Below are 16,189 nucleotides of genomic sequence, written 5' to 3'. Positions count from 1 at the left end.
TCATGAGAATGCACACACAAAAACGATTAAGCTAAATAAGATGAAAGTTTTATTTTTAAGAATGAATATTAAAAGCTTGAAAAGAATTATATTAAAAAAAACTAAATAAGGTGTAGGGTATTTTTGTAATCAATTAACTTATTCTTAAAAATTATATACAAATCAAACACTCAATAAAAAATAATCTCCCAATTTTTGCTCCCCTTTCCGTTAACCACACGCGTCAAGTATTCCAACTTAACAAAGGAATAGGTTTTTTTTATCCTAACTAAATTAGGTTTTGCATTATTTTATTGTTATAAATAAGAGTACTGCTGGCTACTTTCCGGAATAAAGTGCATTCAAGTCGTTGGAATTCAGAAGGTATTACACACTTTCTGGAATCAAAAGAGATGGAGTTTTTCTTCAGAACACAGAATGAGATGACATCTGATTGCTCCTTCAATGGCCTGGACATTCAAAGATGTCCATTCTTGAGGAGTCTCAACTTTCCCAAACCTGTAAAGGAGGGAGGTAAAGGTCCAATTTTCGAAGATGAACCCAACTTTGATAGGACATTTAAATTCTTCCATGGAAAAGATGGGGTTATCCCGCTTTCAGGAAGAACTCAACTTTACAACGACAACATAGAAGTAGAGTCTGCAACTCAATTTGCCTCGATAAGTTTGCCATCATTTGGACCAGGAGGTCCGTTTAGTTTTGATTCATTCATTCAGAAAAGGAATTCGCGTAAAAAGAAGAGAGAACATTTTCCTGAAGACAAATCATCTAAGCACGAGGCAATGGGAAACGAATGGTTGGAGACGGGGAACTGTCCTATCGCTAAATCTTATAGAGCAGTTAGCGGCGTTCTCCCATTTGTCGCATCAGCGTTTCAGTTGCCTCCTGGAATGAAACTCAAATGCCCGCCTGCAGTTGTTGCAGTCAGGGCTGCCCTGGCCAGGACTGCTTTTGTCAAGACCATGCGGCCGCAACCATTATGTTCAAAGATGCTTGTTATTGGAGCCTTAGGCATGGCCGCTAATATTCCACTAGGCATATGGAGAGAACACACGGAGAAGTTCTCATTATCATGGTTTACTGCAGTCCATGCTGCTGTTCCCTTTATAGCGATGTTGAGGAAATCAGTTGTGATGCCGAAAACAGCTATGGCATTGACCATTGCTGCTTCTATCTTGGGACAGGTCATTGGCTCAAGAATGGAGCGATTAAGAATGAAAGCAAAAGCCGAGAGTGTTGTATTGGTAGCACAGACTGATTCAGATGGCATGCCCAGGGTCCATTGTGGCAAACAAGGAATGCTTAAAGACCAACTCTCGAAAGAACCTCTCAATACTATCAGTACTCCATATGCCAGTCTTTGTTTCTAAACTTTTTTGGAACTGGTACTTAACCACTAGATCTATAGTGCTGCAAATAAGAGGTATGTGATGTGACCCTTTGCCAGTGAGAGCAAGAGATTTGACAGTAATTGAAAGTTGGAGAGATATGCTCCAACAATTGGAAAATTGAAAAGAAATAGTTCAACACAAACAAAAAAATTGAAAGTTGGTGAGAAGTGCTCCAATGCGCGTATAACAGAAAAAGGAAGAAGGAGAGAAGTGCTCAAACACAAAGAAGAAACCAGAGATCAGAGAGTAGTGCTCCAATACAACAACACAACAAAGAGGCAGAAGCATACAGCTTTGAATGTACGGAAGAATAATATTTATGTTTAACTTTGTTTCACTCTACTATAAAAATAGTGAGATGCATCTCTATTCTTGTCATCGTTCATGTTCATATCGTATTCTAACTTCTGTTTATGACCACATGACACTTTTAAAGAAATACCAAAAATTAACTGAACTGTAGTCGTATTAAAGAGAAACCGAAATGATGAGACGATTTCAGAAAACTTTTAACTCTTATAATACAAAATAAAATAATCAAAAAATTGATACAGTATAAATTTTAGAAAATAACCTATTACAACGGTATCATTGACACCTCTAATTGCAGTAGTACTAGTGAGACATACCAAAATGGAATAACCTGTGCAGTGCATGTTCAATATTTGTATTCCTATATGATAGCACAAAGAAATCTAAGCAATAGGTTAATTATACTCCACAGAAATTGGGAATAACATGTCGTGGTGAAGATATTAAAGCACACAACTGCATTATGAATACCCCTACATATCATGCTGATATTAGAATCAAAATCACATCAAGGCTGGCTCTATTCAGCACAGGGAAGTTAATAGTAACCTTAGCCATACAGTGAAACCACAAACAATTCAAATGGCGAATCCAGAATTTGAATTTTATGAGAGTTCGAAATCCCCCAAAAGCAGTTGTTTAATCATATATATAACCTGAGTATTAGTAAACACAAAGAGAGCTTGTAGCTTCATACAATAAAATTACAAGCATGACAAGCTAACTAGACTTGTATAGGATCAATATGCCTCATTGAAAGTATCACTGCCGTTCAGCTTTCTGCTGGTGACTGTTCTAAGACTAACATCTCATCTCTCAAAACAATTGGATCACATCACACAGCTTTGTGCAAAATTTCAGGACTTCACTACTTGCTGATGTATTCGGAACCAGAAGTAGAGCTTTTTCACTATCCACAACAAAAATTTCCACTGATTCAGTGCTCTTCTACTTTGCGGTACTTTTAGACCTGGTGAAAAAAACTACAACTTATTTAAAAAAAAACCTCGAATAATCAGTTCAGAGTGCAATACTATGGGGTACAAGTGTAACAAACAGAAGGACCTTTTGGATGAAGAGATGTTGGGCTCTGTAGAGGAGTTCCTTTTTGCTTTCTTCTTTGAAGGCCTACACCAGTTCATCAACCAAAAACACAAAGTGTCAATAATAAGCATGAAATACCACTTGGTGCCCATTTCATAGAAATATTTTCCTGAAAGTGTCCCTGAAACTAAGAAATAAAAATACAACCACGCTATCCCCTCAGACGGGAAAAGAGAGAATTTTGCAAAAGTGTATATGGCAAACATCATCCATTTTAGATACTTCATCTTAGTATACCAACTCTTTCAGGTGGTGTAACTTGCTTGTAATTTTAAACTGAGTACATGTGGAATTTCCCGACGTACTCAAAGTGAAGTGCTGATATCTTAGATACTCCTTCCCATCCCAATTTAAGTGTCTTACTTTTCCCATCCCAATTTAAGTGTCTTACTTTCTTTTTTTGGTCTGTCCCAAAAAGATTCTTTTTCTATATTTAGCAAGTTTTCTAATTCCAACATTCTACATTGTCGAGTTTAAGACCACAAGATTTATAGGAATACACACATGTTTAATTTAAAACCACAACATTTAAAAACCTCCCTTTGTTCTTAAACTTCGTGCCTAGTCAAACTAAGACACTTCAAATTGGGATGGAGGGAGTACCTTCTGAGAATACCAATTCTTTCAGGTGGGAAGATTTGGTTTGATCTGTCACATTTTGACAACATTAAGAAGAAAAGGAAGGCTGATAATTAGCCTAGACTCTCCAGATAGACACATAGATTTACAAAAATGGAAATTTTCTAACTAAGCTAACACGTAAGACCAAAAAATCTTGCCTATAAACACACATAATAGATGGCTGAGCACCGTTGGAAACTGATGAAGGGTACTGATTTTGTGTGATGCTAACTGCTGTCAACTTGGCATCTTGGTCTTGATATTTTGTTGTAATCTTTAGATTATTTTTGTTGTAAGTTCTAGATTTTTTGAAGTTAGTTGTAGTGTGTAGTGGTGCTTTATTTAAGCACAACATAAGGAGACATGTTTGCAGATTTTGAGGGATATTTCAAACCACATGTAGTATATATTTTTGCTGTATGAACGAAAAATCTGCACTGCTACTTCTCAGATTTTCTCTCCTTTTTTTCATGTCTGTTTTCTCTTCCTTTCCTTCAGAAACCACAGGTACAAGGAGCAAGTATGGTTATTTTAGGAAATATAGCAAATTATTCACAGGGAGAAGAAACCTGGAGCTATTCTCATAGCATCACAAGAATATTGATATGTCAAGATGATGTGCTGGACAAATTCTAAAAAGTAATTTGGTGTGCACAAGTGAAGCACAAAATTTGTAGCTGGATATCCGAAATGTTATAAAGAAATTAGAATCAATACTTACGTAGCAGATGAAACAGCATCGCCTTGAAAGTCTAATTCATGGTCCTGTACAGATTGCACCGAAAAGAATAACATCATCAAAAACAAATATAATGCAACGAGAATATGAACTCTGTGAGTGACAACACTATATATCAGACAAGTAAAGAACCTTTTGAGATGAGTTATCTTCAAGAATCTCCCATTGAAATTCATGTAGGATCAGTTTCTCTATATCGCCATCATCATATGTGACCTAAAAAGGAAACACCAGAACAACTTTGTTCATGAACTTTGGCAAAACATTAAAGCCAAGAAAACATGATTCAAGTTAGGTAAGATTTCTACTTCACGAACAGTACATATTTTTTCTTCCTTAGTTACTAAAGAAGAAGGAAGTATATGATACAAGGGTTCAAACAGATCAAGGGTGTTTAATTAGTATCATTATCATTATTATTGTTGTGGTGGTGGTGGTTGTGATGGTGACCGGTGTAAGGTGTTGTATGTGCATTCATCATTAGATATATCTATAAATGGGATGAGTTTAAACATAAATAGTAACTCAAAAGAAAATTATGAATTTAGAGAACAATGACAAGGCTTCATAAGAATCTCATTACCGTGTGTTTCCTTTTCTCAGGCTCAAAAGAAGAAACTACTCCCTCATAAAACCTACAAAGAGAAACTTTAGATGAGAAAATTTAGCTAGATTCCTCCTCCTTGTTCAAGATAAAGTAATACAGGAACTGGTAGAAATGAAATTGAAGATGTCATCTGACATGCCACGGGTCAACTTTTTGGGTTTCTATACTACATTTCAAACTAAGCACATTCAGTGCAACTCATCAATGTTTACACTGTTCTATATTTCACTGTGTACGTGTGTAGAGGAATTTTGAACCAATGAGTACTTGCAAAAGAATAATTAATAATGAATTAAAATAAATAAAATAGTAATATTGCCAGCAACGTAAGTCTGTTTCATGGAAGCAGCAGCCAGCAGGAGAAATCTACCATTGTAGTGGAAGTTCGTTGTTTGATAGGTGACTGTTCCTATTGAGAATGAAGAATGAGGCAAAGAGGAGAAAAAAGAAAAGAGAAAAGGACCATGCGGTCGATTCATTAGTATGAATGATTTTGAGCAATTTAAAAATGACACCTCAGAGTGTCTAAGTTTCACAAGACGAAGATATTTTTTCACATGCTTGTGATCAGAACAGAAAGGATACTTAAAACAATCCTAAAAGCTATATGCAGAACCAATTGTAATCCATAATTCTTTTGTTAGCCTAGCCGAAAAGATGTCAACACAAGAAAACACCAGATTTTTAGACGAACAAGTTGCATTAGAAATTCAGGAACCCATTAACAACAAAAGTTTACAATCTGACTCTGCCTATGATTGCCATAGTATGCAGGAACAGTCTGCAAGTTTAGCTCTGCTTAAAGCATCAAGGATCATGAATTAACACATACTCCATTTTTCCCGTTTTATGTGATACAATTCCTATTTTAGCCGGTCCCAAAAAGAAATGACATCTTTTATGATTAGAAATAATATAAATAAAACTTCTCATTTCTCAACGACATGATTTTATAGCATGTAAATATCTATGGCATGTTTTAGACCACAAGTATCAAAACTTGTTCTTTCTTTCTTAAACTTTGTGCCCACTAGAAAACCATGACATGTATTGGGACAGGAGGAGTAACTCAAGAAATACTGAAGGAACCAAGGAATAATTCAAGTTGCATATGAATACATGCTAGTATTCTGTCAATACCATTGAATCCAAAGATATAGAAGTACAACTGGAGGAACGAGGTTCTTGCGCATTGAACAAGCCTATATTTTAGAGAATTAACTCGATAACTGAAGGCTACATCAAGTTGCTGAAAAGTGTTTGTACCAGGATGGTTGGTTGGGTGCATTTGATTAGTACGACAAACTAACAATGATTTGCCGTGCTCACGTCAATATTCCAAAGTACTTACTTTTGATCCAATGGCCACCACATTTTTATTCTAGCACCAACCAGTTTCTCGCCATAATATTTGATGCTATTAGAATCCTGAAACAAAATATTAGAACAATGAGTTCTTCCGATATAAAAGCACTCAGAAGTCAGAACCACTTTCATTAAAATTCTTTTAATCCCCTCTTCACCCCCCATAAATCACCCATGATTCCCCCACTTAACCCAGAGTGACTCAGATCCTCAAACTAGAGGTTGGAGTTGGAGGCGGCTAACCACTAAATCAATTCTCTCTCATCTGGAGAAACTTTTGGAACAAAAGAAAAGGTTATCTATTCACATATGAAATTGTTGTAGCTTACTATAATTGAACACGATAAAAGAACTTGGTCTCCTTGGCATCCCATGCTCTATTGGCCAAATATTGCATTAGAGCGAAAACTATTAGCATTCAGCCAGAGATACACTTCTCGTTTCAAATCTGGCTGACTACATTCAGTACTAGCGTATTCTAACATAAGTTGAGTGGAATTATTCTAATATGAATCTGTCAGGAAAAACAGTATCAGATGGGTGAAGAACCTTTTGAGATGACTTGTCCTCAAGCATCTTCCATCGCTCTTCACGTAGTCTCAAGAGCTCTACATCGCGATCATCATATATGACCTAAAAAGAGAAACCCCAAAAAATATCAGTCTTGAGTCATTTGGAACTTTCTGGAGGAATTTTTGCGAAATGTTAAAGCCAATAAACATGGTTCAAGTTAGATAATGCTATTCTCAATCAGTGTATATTTTCCTTCCTCGGGTAGTCAGCTACAACAAATTAGTCTCTAATCTTTAAGGTTGCACCTGTATGTAAAAGGGATTTATGTGGTAGATCTTGAATTTGAATTGTTGAAATAGACTTTGTTGTTCCCTAGTTTATGTGACACCATTGTTAGGTTGTGGAGCCCCGACTCAAATTTTAGGCTGTACCTTTTATTCTTACATACTCCAAGTCATTAATATAAATAGTCTGTCCGCCGTGGAGGTTACCCACTGGTGTTACCACGAAATAACCTCTCTCTCTCCTCTCAAGAGGTCTTCATCCTCTCCATAGATTTAGTATGTGTGAACTGCTAATCGATCCTAACAACCATTTGACTCAACATGGAGACAGAGTTAGTTTTACTTGCAGATATACTAGTAGTGGTAGGAGGATTTTTTAAACAGTCTTTACCTGAAATTATTTTGAGAAGGACACATCAAGTACAAGTATTCAAACACAAGAAGTATGTTGACTTATTATTTTCATTGTTGTTGTTGTTACGGTGATGATGGTGTTGTACGTGCATTAAGCATTCAAAAATATCTCAAAAGTGAGAAATGTTTAAAATAAATGAAAAATATAGAGTAACTTAAAGAAAAATGTTGAATTAGAGAAACAATGATGAGCCTTCAAAATAATGTCATCACCTCGTGTTTCTTTGTCACAGGATCAAAAGAAGCAACTGCTGCCTTGTAGAACCTACAAAGAGAGCTATAAGATGAGAGAAAATGTAGATGGAGTCTTCGTTGTTATTCAAGATAAAGTAATACCAGAATTGGTAGAAATTAAACTGAAGATGTTATCTGACATGTAATCTATAAATCTTTTGTTAACCTAACTAAAAAATATGTAATGCAAGAAACAACATCTTTTTGGACAAACAAGCTGCATTGGAAACTCAGGACCCATTAACCACAAAAGTTTACAGTCTGCTCTGCCTGTAACTGCCATGATATGCAGGGATGTCCAGTATAGTCTGCATCTAGGATTATCAAGTACCACATATTCCCTCTGATTTATGAGGCATGCTTTAGCCTGTTAGGCCTTCCTAAATTAAAAACAATTAAACTTTCCATTTTACCCTCTATGACATGATTTTACAACCATTGAAATGTCTATGGTATGTTTTAGACCACAAGTTTACAAAAATATTTCTTGCTTTCTTAAACTTCGTGCCCAATCAAAAACCATCATATAAATTGGTGCAGAGGGAGTTACCCAAGAATTACTGAATGAACAAAGGAATAATAGAAGTTATGAATAAACCTATCCTAACTCTATAAATACTATCAAATCCAAGGGCATATAGGGGTATAAGAAATGAAAGGAAAGAGGTTCTTGCAAGTAGAGCCAAGTAGGCTAGCCAATATTTTAGAGAATAAACTCGATAACTGAAGGCTACACCAGGTTGATAAAAAGTGTGTGCATGCAGGATGGTTGAGTAGGTGGGTGTGATTAGCAACAATTTTGCAATCGTGTTACACTATTCACATCAATATTCTAAAGCACTTACTTTTCATCCAAAGGCCACCAAACTTTTATTCTAGAACCAACCAGTTCTTCACCGTAATCTTTGTAGGAATGACGCCTTTTAGAGTCCTGTAACAAAATATTAGAATAACGAGTGCTTCAGACATGAAACCAGTCAGAACCACTTTAATTAAAATCCTTTTTAATCCTCTTCTCAACCCCCCCAGGAATCACCCATGATTCCCTACTTACCCCTGAGCGACTCAGACCCTCAACCTACAGGTTGGAGGTGGAGGCGCCTAACCACTAGGACAGTTCTCTCTCATCCGGAGAACCACTTTTAGAACTAAAAAGAATAGAGTCTAAAGCAGAACCACTGTCAGTTTTACAAAATCTCTATTTCATTGGTAGCTGCTATAAATTCAGATCTGGCACATTAATGAGCTAAACAATACTACCATAGTTTCCTGTGAAGGAAAGTTCTTAGAAAAAGCAGCTAGGTAGCAAAATACGAGACAACAAATCAGTATATAAAGCATTTCAACGTTTCACATCCATACATGCAAGCTCCAATAATTGCATATATGGAGGTTACGTAGATGAGAATTAAACTACACAGTGCCAGATCAGTACCTCATTTTTTTCGGTGGTCAACTTCTTCCGGGGTTTATAATCAGCACATCTGTCTAAGTGAGTTTCATCTCTGACTGATAATTTAGCTGTCTGTACGGATCACATCAAACAAGAGAATCATAACAGGGAAATAAATGATAATCCGTACATAGCAAAAATTAAATTAGTAAAGAGCTTGAGATAACTATAACTGAGCTGTTTTTCTGTCAACCTTATCACCAGATGCATCAAAATCGCAATTGTTAATAGTAGTTTTCTTCTTCTTCTGTTTCATTCCACGAATTTGTTGCAGTGTCACTTCTGCACCTTCTATGCTAACTTCAGTTTTGCACTCTGCTTCACAATTGGAAGCAGACTCATTCTTCCTTGAACCTTCCCATGATTTTCTTTCGGCAAGTACCATTTGCTTGTTTCTCTCTCCCGCGGTGAGACCTAAATGAAGAGAGCCCTTTTTCTTAATTTCAGACTCTGGCGCATCTCCTGCTGCAACTAACATATCCAGGTGATCCTTACTCATCGGGGTCTGGTTCTTCTTGGGCTGATCCAAATGACCATGACTTCCATGACTGATCTCAGGACTACTACAATTATCCTTTATCTTCTCACGGTGAGTATCATCCTGCGGCGTTGGCTCGCAAAATTTTGCCTCGGATGGACCAACTTTTACAGGATGTCCAATGTCGGGTGCATTTTCATTTGCCATCTGATAAAAACATATATTAGGAAAGGAAAGAATGAAATCTGTGAGTACTGTTTTTATTCATATATCTGCTGAAGCTTACTAATTACAATTACACGTGATAAAAGCACTTAATCTCCTTGGCATCCCCATGCTCTTTTGGCCAAATATTGATTAGAGCCAATATTAGAATAAGCATTCAGCATGAGATGCACCTTTTGTTTCTAACCATGCAAACTACATTCACCAATAGAATATTCTAATGTAAGCTGAGTGGAGTTGCTCTAATATGAACTCTGTCAAAGAAAACATTATATCAGACAAGTAAATAACCTTTTTAGATGAATTATCTTCAATCAACTCCCATCGTTCTTTCAGAAGATTCAATTTCTCTATTTGACCATCAACATATTTTACCTAAAAAGGAAACACCAAACAACATCAGTTATAAGAACTTTCACGAGGAACTTCGAAAATGTTAAAGCCAAATAAAACACGGTTCAAGTTTGACAAGATTGCTACTTGACTATAAGTGTATATTTCCCATCCTCGTAGTTATGAATCAGATCTACAACAAAGAGATCTTCCAAACTGTAAGGTTGAACCTGTATGTAAAAAGGGATTTATGTGGCAGATCTTGAATTTGAATAGTTAAAGAGATTTTACTATACCCTATTTGATATATTAGCAGTAGCCGGAGCGCATTTTTTGTACCGGAAATTATTTTGATAAGGAAACATATGATACAAGGGTTTAAATTGATCAAGAATGTTGAATTATTGTTGTTGTGGAGTTGTACATGCATTAAACATTAAAATATATCCCAAAATGAGAAGTTCATTAAATAAAATGGAACATATAAGTAACTTAAAAAAAGAAAATCTGAATTAGAGAAATTATGACAAGAATTCATAATAATACATAATTTTGTCACCTTGAGTCTGTTTTTCACTGGATCAAAAGAAGAAACGGATGCTTCGTGAAACCTATTAAGAGAAACTTTAAGATGAGAAAATGTAGCTAGATTTTTCCTTCTTATTCAAGATAAAGTAAAATCCAAATTGATAAATGCAACAAAATTGAAGAACAAAGAGATATTCAAAGTTGTGCAAACAATAGTGGCATTAAACTCATGGGTGATACGTGAAACTGTGGAAAAGAGTGATAGAACGTAGACTTAGGAATACGACAAGAGTGACAAAACCAGTTTGGCTACGTGGTAGATCTACATCAGAGACTCCCTTCCTTCTAATTCTTCTGAAAAGATTGATGGAAATTTATTGTGAGAAGAGACCTACATATCGCGTTTATTGACCTAGGGAAAGCATAAGAAGAAAAGTTCCATGAAAGGTCCTCTGATGGGTGATGGAGGAGAAAGTAATTCATAATAAATATGTAAATATCATAAAGGACATGTATGGAGTTGCCACTAGCATACTCGGAAACAGTAGTAAGAGATACAAAGGAGTTGAGTTTCCTGTAACAGTGGGCATACACCAGATTATCATTGAGACCCTACTTGTTTGCTCTATTTATTAATGAGCTAACCTACACAATACAATGCGAAGTCCTCATCTCAAAAAAGAAAAAACAGTACAATGTGAAGTCCAACACCATTTGCCAATGGAATCGGGTTAACTGATGAAATCAGTAAGGGTGTTAACCAAAAACTTGAACTGTTGAGACGGGCTTTAGAGAGATGTTTTCAGATTAGTAAAAGTAAGACTAGTATATGCCTTGAAGTTTAGCCAACATGAGATGAGCAAAGTTAAGGTGAGACTAAAGGGGATTGACGTGCCTAAATGCAAACAATTCAGATGTCTATCGTTGTTCCTAGAGGATGAAGTGATAGATGAAGGTGTTACGCAATAGAATTATGGTTGAAATGGAGAAGTGTTACTAAAGAGTTAAGTGATAGAAGGTAATCTTGACATAACAGTTATAACACCGACAATGTTATATTATAGTGAAAGTTGGTCCGAAAGTGCAGCATATCCATAAGATAAGTGTTGCAGAGATGTGAGTGCTAAGAAGGATACGAGATCATACAAGATTATATAAGATTAAAAATGACCACATTCACTAGAAGGTGTAAATAGCACGCATTGAGAATAAAATGAGAGGTCACTTGAGATGGTCTTGGTAATGTCCTATATCGACTGTCACATTGCATATGTGTGAAACCATAATGAGTGAAGGGATTAGGTAAACCTAAACTCACATGGAAGAAAGTTGACTAGAAAAACCTAAAATTTCTTCGAATCCATGCAGATTTAGCTAAAGACACAACACAATGACAGAAGAATAGCTATGTAGGTGATATCAACTAATTGGGAATATGTTTTAGTCATGTTAGTTCGTTCATTAAGATTCGATGCATTTCTAGGAGTATTTAGTTCTTTCGATAGATTTATCTAGCATTTTCTTCATTGGATCGGGTTGATTCACCCGTTCCATTCACCTGTTTCACTGCACTCGTCTGCTACAGCCTCAACTTTATTCGATGATGGATTACATGGCTTGGGACTGAGTTAATGATGATGATTTCGTCCAACTTCAGCAGATCATTATACATATTATTTTATGCACATATTATTTTATTCCTTTTGTACACGCTAGGTTAATCTTTTGTTTCCTATCTTATTTAGAAGTTTTTTGTTTTCCTACCTTATTTAGAAGTGTATTCTTTAATTATTTTGTACCTTATTTAACAGTCTTTAATTGGATTCTTTACTGGTATATATAGGATATTGTACAAAGCAATTAAACATTGAAGAAAACGGAAAAGAAAATTTTTCCCAATTTCTATTTTCTTTCTTTTCCATAATTATTTTCGTTCAATTCTTACATGGTATCCGAGCAAGGTTGATTCAATCATCTTGTCTCAAATTCTCATCTTTGAGTCTTATTCAATCATCTTTATCTCAAATTTTTCATCATGTTCAATCCCAAAATAATCTAATTTGTGCTTACGGTAAGAAATTAGGAAATACAGTGGATAAATGTTATAAAATTCATGAGTTTCCTGCTAATTTTAAATTTACAAAGCAGAGAAAATTTCAAGAAAGAGTTCAACTCAACAACAGTTTCGACACTGTGTGGGAACAGGTCGGCAGTAGTATTCCAAACACCAGGTTCTTGACTCAAAAAGTTATGGGACGACTGTTGGAGCTTCTTCAGCAATTGAGTATTGTAAAACAAGATAAAAATACTCAAGTTTCTGCCAACGTGAGGGTTGCAGGTAAAGCTAAGTTTTTCAATTCTTATGCACACTTAGTAAACATTAACAATAATTCTTGGATATTAGATAGTGGGGCTACTCAGCATATGACTCACGCTAAATCAATCCTTACGCTAAATCAATCCTTTCAAATTTTAAGGCTTTGTCTAGTGCACTCATGGTGAATCTTCCCAATTCATACAAAGTAAAGGTAACTCATTCAGAACAGTTTGTGCATCACCAAATCTTGTTTTAGAGTGTGTTTTATATATACCTTCTTTGAAGTACAATCTTTTGTCTGTATAGAAATTGTGCAGACAACTCAACAATTATGTGTTATTCACTCCTACCTCTTGTTTTATGTTTCAAGGCTCTTCTCTCAAGAGCTCATTGGAAATTGGTAAAGAACAAGGAGGACTCCATATGCTCAAATCAACCCAGTCAAATGCTCAAATTAATAAAATGTCAAGCCCTAATTTAGTTTCTAATTCCGTTTCTCGATCATGTTTTGCCTTGTTTGATTCCAAATTAAAGGAGAAGTTGTGGCATTACAGATTAGGGCATATGCCGTTGAATAATATGAAAAACATTCCTTTTCATTCAATCTCTTTTTGTCAAAATTTTGACACTCCATGTGTGATTTGTCCAATGGCAAGGCAAGCCAAACTACCTTTTTCAACAAAGACCATCTCAACAAAAAGTATTTTTGAGTTGATACATATTGACACTTGGGGACCATATAAAAAACTAACTCATAATGGGTATAAATTCTTTATTACCATTGTGGATGATTTTAGCAGAGGAACGTGGACTTTCTTATTAAGCAATAAATCAAATGCTTTCACAGTCCTCAAATCTTTCTTAGCTATGGCCGAAAGACAATTTCAAACCAAGGTCAAAATAGTAAAATCTGGCAATGCTCTTGAGTTAGGAAGTAGCACAACACAGTCAGAATATTTTGTTTCTAAAGGGATTCAACATCAAACCTCATGTATGTATGTCTACTCCATAACCAAATGGTGTGGTTGAAAGAAAACATAGGCCTTTGTTAGAAACATCTAGGGATTTTTTGTACCAGCCACATCTACACATTCAGTATGCAACATATCTAATCAATAGATTTCCTTAAAGAATCCTTAATGATAAAAATCCTTTTAAAGTCCTTTCCTAACTATTCTAATCTCAAATGTTTTGGATGTCTATATTTTGTTTCCACTCTATCCTCTCAAAGATCTAAGTTGACACCAAAGGCCTCTGCATTTGTATTTTTAGGATATTCATATGGAAAGAAAGGTTATAAAGTTTTAGTTCTTTGATATTATGAAAATCATAGTTTCTAGAGATGTGTTTCATAAAAATATCTTTCCTTTTGCTTCTTACAAATCTAATGATTCCTACTTTCCAGTTCATGCATCAATCCCAATTGTTGATCCTGATGATAATGTTAATGCTAATCAAAGCATCCCATCTCCCTCAATTATCACTTCTACTCTACCTCCTGCATCTACCACTGTTGGACCAGGTCCAACTGTTCCTTCTACTGTTACAAACCAGGTACAACCTCATGTTCCTTCTACTGTTATGGACCAAGTACATTCACTTGTTCCTCCCACAAATAATATTTCCCCACTTAGGAGGTCAACTCAGGAACACAAAATTCCTAGTCATCTAGAATATTATATTTGCAATTCTGTGCACCTGGTTAATGTTAGCTCTTCTTGTTTCTCATCTCCTATCTCACCAGTCTCTCTTTTTGTCACATCTTTATCTTCCAATAATCAACATATGCTGAATTCCTTGTCTAATATTCAAGAACTTGTCAATTATAATCAAGCTGTGTTGCACAAAGGCCAGAAAGAAGCTATGGAGAAAGAGCTTTAGGCTCTTGAGTGGAACAACACTTGGGACGTGGTCCAACTACCCCGGTAAAAATGCTTTACCTTGTAAGTGGGTTTATAAAGTCAAACAATGTAGTGATGGCAGCATTGAAAAGTTAAAAGCTAGGTTAGTGATCGAGGAGACATTCAAAGGGAAGGTATTAATTTTAATGAGACTTTTTCTCCAGCTGTCAAAATAACTACAATCTAATGTCTTCTAGCTACAACTGGCAAAAGAGGTTGGGGGCTCTATCGATTAGCTGTTAATAATGCATTTTTACATGGAGATCTCCATGAGGAAGTCTACATGAAGTTCCTTGATGGGACAGCTCCACCATCACTATCTCATGTTTATAAGCTTAAAGAAGTCTATATATGAACTTCGTCAGGCCTCTAGGCAATGGTACTCAAAGCTCACGGCTGCTCTTAATTTCAAAGGGTTCACTCACTCTCATAATGATTATTCTCTATTCATGAAGAAATCTTATTCATCTATTTCAATAGTAGCGGTATATGTTGATGACATTGTTTTGACAGGTAATGACAATGCAGAGTTGCACGCATTGAAGTTATTTCTACAAGAGGAGTTTAAAATAAAAGACTTGGGGGTTTACACTTTTTATTAGGCATGGAGGTGTTGAGGGAACCTCATGGAATCATACTTTCACAACTATAGTTCACAGTTAATCTCCTAAAGGAATTCGATGTCACACATATGTCACCTGTTTTATCTCCTCTTGATCCTACAATAAAGCTGAGTTTAAATGATAGAGACGTTATTCCAAATCCTACTATATATAGACATCTCCTTGGTAAGATGAATTATCTTACTCACACAAGGCCGGATCTTGCCTTCACTGTACAACATCTTAGCTAATTCATGCAAGATCCTCGTTTACCTCATCCCACTGCCGCATTGCGTGTTCTTCGTTACTTGTCCAAAGATCCATGTTTGGAATTTTTCTCAATGCGTATTCTTTTTTTGAGTTGCTTGCCTTTTGTGATTCGGATTGGGGAACATGTCCAAATTCAAGAAAATCCATTAGTGAATTTTATATATCACTTGGGAGCTCTCCAATCTCTTGGAAGTCAAAGAAGCAAACATCTATTTCTCTTAGCTCCACCATGGCTGATTATCATTCTATGAGGCTCATGGTTGCTGAGCTCACATGGTTGGTTTGTGTCACGACCCAACTTTTCAGGTCATGATGGGGCCTACCATAACCCACCAGTAGGTAAACCAACCTATAATCCGGAACGACTAGTAACGAACTACTCAATAACATAAGGAAAAGAATGCGGAATATATGAGATAAAGATCAATACATAGATGAATCCCAAAACCTAGTGGTATCAGTACAAGAGCTTCTAAACATAATAAGAGTACAAAAGTG

At 35.8% G+C, this 16,189-nt stretch overlaps 2 protein-coding genes across 2 annotated transcripts in view; one reads left to right on the top strand and one right to left on the bottom strand.

Annotated features, from left to right (window-relative positions):
* Positions 1-327: 327 nt before the first annotated feature.
* On the top strand, positions 328-1,760 carry LOC107874766. Its single transcript, XM_016721510.2, has one exon. The coding sequence runs from the start codon at positions 393-395 to the stop codon at positions 1,368-1,370; it is 978 nt and encodes a 325-aa protein (XP_016576996.1). The 5' UTR covers positions 328-392; the 3' UTR covers positions 1,371-1,760.
* A 475-nt stretch (positions 1,761-2,235) lies between these two features.
* Positions 2,236-16,189, bottom strand: part of LOC107876018 (sister chromatid cohesion protein PDS5 homolog C) — a 38,426-nt gene continuing 24,472 nt past the window's right edge. Inside the window, exons 9-21 of the mRNA XM_016722975.2 lie at positions 10,633-10,684; positions 10,032-10,115; positions 9,231-9,722; positions 9,020-9,109; positions 8,430-8,515; positions 7,564-7,615; positions 6,689-6,772; positions 6,126-6,202; positions 4,751-4,802; positions 4,300-4,383; positions 4,150-4,193; positions 2,769-2,831; positions 2,236-2,673 (exon numbers count right to left, since the gene is read on the bottom strand). Of these exons, the coding sequence (XP_016578461.2) occupies positions 2,652-2,673; positions 2,769-2,831; positions 4,150-4,193; positions 4,300-4,383; positions 4,751-4,802; positions 6,126-6,202; positions 6,689-6,772; positions 7,564-7,615; positions 8,430-8,515; positions 9,020-9,109; positions 9,231-9,722; positions 10,032-10,115; positions 10,633-10,684 (1,282 nt within the window). The 3' untranslated portion in view covers positions 2,236-2,651. The remainder of the gene's footprint in view (positions 2,674-2,768; positions 2,832-4,149; positions 4,194-4,299; positions 4,384-4,750; positions 4,803-6,125; positions 6,203-6,688; positions 6,773-7,563; positions 7,616-8,429; positions 8,516-9,019; positions 9,110-9,230; positions 9,723-10,031; positions 10,116-10,632; positions 10,685-16,189) is intronic.

Source organism: Capsicum annuum, chromosome 6 (assembly GCF_002878395.1).
Source record: "Capsicum annuum cultivar UCD-10X-F1 chromosome 6, UCD10Xv1.1, whole genome shotgun sequence".
Classification (NCBI taxonomy): domain Eukaryota; kingdom Viridiplantae; phylum Streptophyta; class Magnoliopsida; order Solanales; family Solanaceae; genus Capsicum; species Capsicum annuum.
Note: the sequence above shows the minus strand (reverse complement) of the source record. Positions and strands in the feature narration are given on the sequence as shown.

What these genes read in the sequence shown, in the direction of transcription:
- LOC107874766 (XM_016721510.2), top strand. Translation starts at nt 393, where the DNA reads ATGGAGTTTTTCTTCAGAACACAGAATGAGATGACATCTGATTGCTCC.